The sequence below is a fragment of the Trichosurus vulpecula genome, chromosome 5, assembly GCF_011100635.1.
Source record: "Trichosurus vulpecula isolate mTriVul1 chromosome 5, mTriVul1.pri, whole genome shotgun sequence".
NCBI lineage: Eukaryota > Metazoa > Chordata > Mammalia > Diprotodontia > Phalangeridae > Trichosurus > Trichosurus vulpecula.
This window is the reverse complement of record NC_050577.1, coordinates 166,239,352-166,245,351: the sequence shown is the minus strand read 5'-3', so window position 1 is coordinate 166,245,351 and position 6,000 is coordinate 166,239,352. Positions and strand designations below refer to the sequence as shown.

The 6,000-nt window shown below is 38.1% G+C and overlaps 1 protein-coding gene across 1 annotated transcript; it reads right to left on the bottom strand.

Moving 5' to 3' along the window:
* Positions 1 to 1,946: 1,946 nt before the first annotated feature.
* LOC118852040 (40S ribosomal protein S21) lies at positions 1,947 to 2,225 on the bottom strand. Its single transcript, XM_036761668.1, has one exon. It carries the CDS (start codon positions 2,201 to 2,203, stop codon positions 1,952 to 1,954), a length of 252 nt encoding a protein of 83 aa, XP_036617563.1. The 5' UTR covers positions 2,204 to 2,225; the 3' UTR covers positions 1,947 to 1,951.
* Between the last annotated feature and the right edge of the window lie 3,775 nt (positions 2,226 to 6,000).

Below are 6,000 nucleotides of genomic sequence, written 5' to 3'. Positions count from 1 at the left end.
TTGCTGTGTTGTCTCATTGTTGTCATTCTCTTGAATGAAATTATTTATTGCTATGATTTGTTCTTTGACCTACTCATTCTTTAGGATTAGATTATTTAGTTTCCAATGAATGTTTAATCTATGCTTCCATGGCCCTTTATTGAATGTAATTTTTATTGTGATATTTTCTGAAAAGGGTGCATTTAATATTTCTGCTTTTCTGCATTTGTTTGTGAGTTTTTATGCCCTGATAATGTGGTTAGTTTTTGTAAAAGTGCCATGTACAGCTCAGAAAAACTTTTTATTTCCATTCATTTTTCTTCAGAGGTCTATCATATCAAACTTTTCTAAAATTCTATTTATCTCCTCAACTTCTTTCTTATTTATTTTATGGTTAGATTTAACTAGCTCCAGGAGGGGTAAGTTGATGTTCTCCACTGGTATAATTTTACTATTTCCTCTTGTAATTCATTTAATTTTTCCTTTAAGAATTTGGATGCTATGCCATTTGGTACAAATATGTTTAGTATTGATACTACTTAAATGTTTATGGTGTTTTTTATTTTTAAATTTTTTTCTTTCCTCTTTTTCCTCAACTACATGTAAAAATTTTTTACATTTTTTAAGAAATTTCGACTTCCAAATTCTCTCATTCTTGCCTTTTCCTCCTCCCTCCTTGAGAAGGCAAGCAATTTGATATAGATTATACATGTGCAGTTGTACAAAATATATTTCCATATTAGCCATGTTGCAAAAGAAAACAAAGACCAAAAAAACCCCAAGAAAAATAAAGTTAAAAAATATGCTTCAGTCTGCATTCCATCAGTTCTTTCTCTGAAGGTAGATAGCATTTTTCATCTTAAGTCCTTCAGGAATTGTTTTGGATCATTCACAGTTGATAATTGTATAATATTGCTATAACTGTGTACAATGTTCTACTGGTTTTGCTCACTTCACTTTGCATTAGTTTATGTAAGTCTTTCCAGGTTTATCTGAAACCATCCTACTCATCATTTCTTATAGCACAATAGTATTCCATCACAATTCTATACTATAACTGATGCAGACATTCGCCAATTGATGGACATTCCCCCAATTTCCAATTCTTTGTCACCACAAAAAGAGCTGCTTCAAATATTTTGGGACATATAGGTCCTTTTTCTTTGATTTCTTTGGGGTACAGACCTAATAGTGGTATTGCTGGGTCAGAGGGTATACACAGTTTTATAGCTCTTTGGGCATAGTTCCAAATTGCTCTCCAGAGTGGTTGGATCAGTTCACAACTTTATCAACAGTGCATTAATGTCTATGGTGCCTCGTAGGAAGACAAGGTTTCCCTGTATTGTATCTCTTTTAATCAGGTCTGTTTTTACTTTTGCTTTGTCTGAAATCATGATTGCTACCTCTGCCTTTTTAAAAATTTCAGCTGAAGCATAATAGATTCTGCTCTAGTTCCTATTTTAATTCTCTGTGTGTCTCTCTTTTAAGTGTTTCTTGTAAACAATATGTTGTTGGATTCTGCTTTCTAATTCATTCTGTTATGTGTTTCCATTTTATGGGTGAGTTCATCCCATTCACATTCATAGTTATGATTACTGTGTATTTCCCTCAATCCTGTTTTCTTCTCTTTATCCTTCTCTTTCTTTTTACCCTGTCCCTCCTTAAAAATCTGTTTTACTTCTGACTACTGCTTCCCCTTTTGTCACCCTTCTCTTTTCTCTTATCACCTCTACCTACTTCCCTGCTAAGTAAACTTGATTTCTATACTCAGTTGAGTGTGTGTGTGTGTGTGTGTGTGTGTGTGTGTGTGTGTATGTATATTTTAGCCTTCTTTAAGAAACTTAACTGAATGTGTTTTTCCCCGCCCCCGAAGGGGGCTGGTTGATTCTTCTATATGATACTAGATTTTATTTTATTTTTTTTTTTGCTGTTTTTCTGATTTATTAAGACATTTTTCACAAGATTTCTTCAATTAGAAGTTCTTTGAAACAATACCATCATTTTTTGCCAGTCGGAGAATAGAGTCATCAGATTCCCCCATTCTACGAATTGCTCCACAAATTGCATAGGTTTTAAACTGGCCATTGAATCTGCCTGTAACCTTGTCAACCTCAGCCACGTTCATCTGGATGGATGCGTGGTCCTTGGCCCCGATGATCCTGTTGCTCGCAGAGCATTTCCGCGGCACGTACAGATCCACGAACTCTCCGGCGTCGTTCTGCATGTTGGAGGCTGTGGTACCGAGTGCAAATGCGAAAGCGGCGGAAGAGAAAAAGGAGATACTAGATTTTAAAAAGGGAAATGGGAAACAGTGGCAAAGACAGATGTCATCCTGCCTACCTCACATTTATCATAAAACTTTTTTCACATTTTAAACATACCTATTATCTTTTGTCATTTCACAGCTATAGGAAATGGGAGCAGGTAAAATTGCCCACAGTCTATTCATTTTTTCCAGAACCTGATAACAAATTGGAAGGATATATGTGTGTGCCTATGTGCGTGAGTGTATATGTGTATGTGTATCCATGTAGAAGAACCCTGAAACAATGATTTTACCTATGAATCTCCCTACCAAACTAATAGGAGGCATGTGGGCTTCATGATAATTTGTGGTTATTTGCTAGATAAGCACTCAGAGAAGGCTTGGAAGTGGCGGCTGATGCAGTCCATAATACACAGGGTCTTAACTAGAAATTGTTGTTGTTGCTTTTTTAAACCTGGGCAAATTTAGTTAAAAGAGTTGTGGGGCATGGATTCTGGTAGTATGGCTGACAGTGTGACCTTGAGTGCAGTCACGTTGGAGTGCATTATCCTTTGGATAGTCTGCCCCTAGCCCTCACAAGGTTTGATGGGCAAGAGTCTTATGAGAGACACACCATGGCAGTGGTTGGATTGGCTCAGGGAGAACTGAACTGTGTGGGTGGGAGTGGCAATCCTTGTATACACACCTATGTGAGGAAATACGTACCCCCCAGAGTTTGATGCTCTAGAACAAAGTCCCATTTGTTCCATGCTAATTATAGCTCTGTCAGTTGACATCATTGGTTTGGGGCTCTGGAATGGTGGTTAGTCTAGTGTTCCCTTTTCCGATCTGTATAGATTTACTTTCTGAACTGTTAGTGAGTGAGGGTCTGGTCCCATGTGCCGTTCCTGTACTCTGAGAGGGTAGAGGATTAAATATGTGAAAGCAAAGAGTTTTTTTTTTTGTTTTTTTTTTGTTTCCCTTAAATACTTTATTTCTAGAACAGACTAGGGATGGGTGTGGTTGTGGCAGAGGCTAACTGATTTTGTATTACATGCAATGAAAAAAGCTTTATTTTCACTTCCTGATTTATCTTTGAGAGTATTTGGGGGGAACAGAGCACATAAGCCAGACCTCTCGGTCTTACAGAATAGTAAGGAGCTATATGATGAACCATCACCAGAAATTGGACTTCCTGTTCTTCTTCCTTGAATGGCAAGGATAACTGAACATTAACATTATAAAGAGAGAGGCAGCATGGAACAGTAGTTAGGGCACTAGCCTCAGAACCAAGTCCTGGAGTCTAATAGACCTCTGACTCATACTGGCTATGCAATCCTGGTCAAGTCCCTTAAGAACCAGCTATACTCTCCATGCCGAGTGGAGATCATGGATCCAGTCCTGATCTTTTTCTCTCTGGAAACTTGGACTGAATCCCTGGGCTCCCTGGCTTTGATAGGTGAACTTTCATAACACTTTTCTTATATGTCCTCTTTTCTCCACCCACATAGCCACCAGCCTGGTGTGGGCCCTCATCCCCTATCCCTTGGGCTATTGCAGTAGCCTGCTGGTTGGTTTCCCTACCTCAAGGCTCTCCCCATTCCAGCTCATCCTCTACTTAGCTGCCAGATGATCTCCTAAAGCAAAAGTCTGACCATTTCACCATTCCCTCTACCACCTTTGGCAACTTCTTCAGTAGCTACCTACAGGATCAAATATAAAATGTTCAGTTTGGCACGTAAAGGCCTTCACAACCTGGCCACTTCCTACCTTTACAATCTTTATAGACTTTACTCCCCTTGAAGCAGTCTGTAGTCCGGTTGTACCAGCCTTCTTTCTGTTCTTTATATATAATACGCCCACCCCAGACTGTGAATTGGCACTGGCTCTCTTCTGTATACCTGGAATGCTCCACCCTCTCCCTTCTACCTCTCAGCTTCTCTTGCTTCCTTTAAGTCTCAGCTCATACTGCATCTTCTGCATGAGGCATTTCCTCACCCCTACCTCCTTACCTGCTAGTCCTGTCCCTATAACATTATTTTCCATTTACATTATATAGATCCTACAGGTACATAGTTAACTGCATGTTTTCTCTCATCAGAATGTGTGCTTTTTGACTTGAGAGCAGAGGATGCTTTTGCCTTTCTTTATATCCCAAGTGCTTAGCATACTGCCTGGCACTAATATTTCATTTTATTTTTTAAAGCAAATGGCATCGTGTAGCCAGTGCTTAATAAATACTTATTAACTAAATAGGCATCTCTAAAGCCATATGTTGCATAGAAAGTGCCAGTGTCCATTAATGGGGGAATACCCTCACTTGAGATTTCCCTATAGAGGTGAAATCCCAAGTTCAATCTATATCCCTTTTGTCTCCCCCAAAGAGAAACCCAAAGTATCTTATCTGTAGATGTGGTGCTGAAAATGAGCCTAAGGAAAGCTCAGAGATGAGCAGTGCCAGTTGCCAGACTGCGATGAACTAGGCAAATGTGTCAAAATATCTGGCAGTAGGGAAGGAACATGCAAAACCTTGAAAAGCCACCAGGAATCATTTCACTTTGAAAATGCTTTAATAAGTGTTGACAACACTGTTTTGCAAAATGTAAAGGTACTATACAAATTCTTAATACAAAAAGAATAAATTAAAAGCAGATTTTTCTTTTTAGATTCTGCAACTTTTTCTACAACATACATCTTTTAAAATTGATTACAGTCAAACAGAATCCAGTAAAATCATTTTACATGCTCTACAGTCAGTTTCAGGAGCAACCTAATCTTCCCCCCATTTTTTAAACTAGAGTCCATTTTACACAACTTGTAATAAAACTATTGACATTAATGTATATGTAAAACTTTACACCTAGTTAACTAAGCAGTAACTGGTCATCTGATAGCACCTGGATGGAGTTTGCTATGTCTTGAACTAAACTAATACTGAATGAAAACAAATTGGATTTTTTTTCTTTAACATTTTCAACACTCAACTGCATATAATAGACTTTTTAATCAACCTGCCTCACAATATAGTCTGGTGTCTCTGTCAACACCAGTTTTCTGGCTAAACAGGAAATTTCATACATGTATCCAAAGAATGCAATAGTGGCTTTAGATCAGACCAGGGGCTTAATATTTCATTTTCTTTTTTAAAAACAAATATAGTCAAGTGCTTGTATACAATAGCTATAATGTCTCCCATCATAAGATGTTTAAACATGTTAATCTCAAATTACTAGCATTTTCTGTACATTTGTATTAATTGAATGCAGCTAAACAGTAAAACCTGTTTTACTTAATCTCCTGTCTCTACTACCAGACTAGCATGAAATTTGCCTGGTAATCCCCTTCAGTGTTTCTCTTCCCTTCTTTCCTCCAAAAAAAATCCCAAATTGGTTTTTAGGAATCAATTTTTCCTCTCATCCCTTTTGTGGCAACATACCTAGACTAAAATCTATCTTAATTTTTGATTCTTGACACTATTCACTTTAGAGTCCACTGTTTCCAGGGGTGGGGAACCTGTGGCCTTCTCAATCCTTGGGTGCAGCCTTTTGACTGAGTCCAAGTTTTTACAGAACAAATCCTTTTATTAAGGGGATTTGTTTTGAGAAGTTTGGATTCAGTAAAAGGACCACACTTGAGGGCCACATGTGGCCTCAAGGCCATAGGTTCCCCACCCTTGGTAGACTAACAGCTGTAAAAAAGTAGTGTATATAGTTGTCTCCTTATTCCCCTTGTCCCCTTTTTAGTCTTTTGTCGCTTAGTGCCTCACTCCCAACCAG

What these genes read in the sequence shown, in the direction of transcription:
- LOC118852040 (XM_036761668.1), bottom strand. Translation starts at nt 2,203, where the DNA reads ATGCAGAACGACGCCGGAGAGTTCGTGGATCTGTACGTGCCGCGGAAA.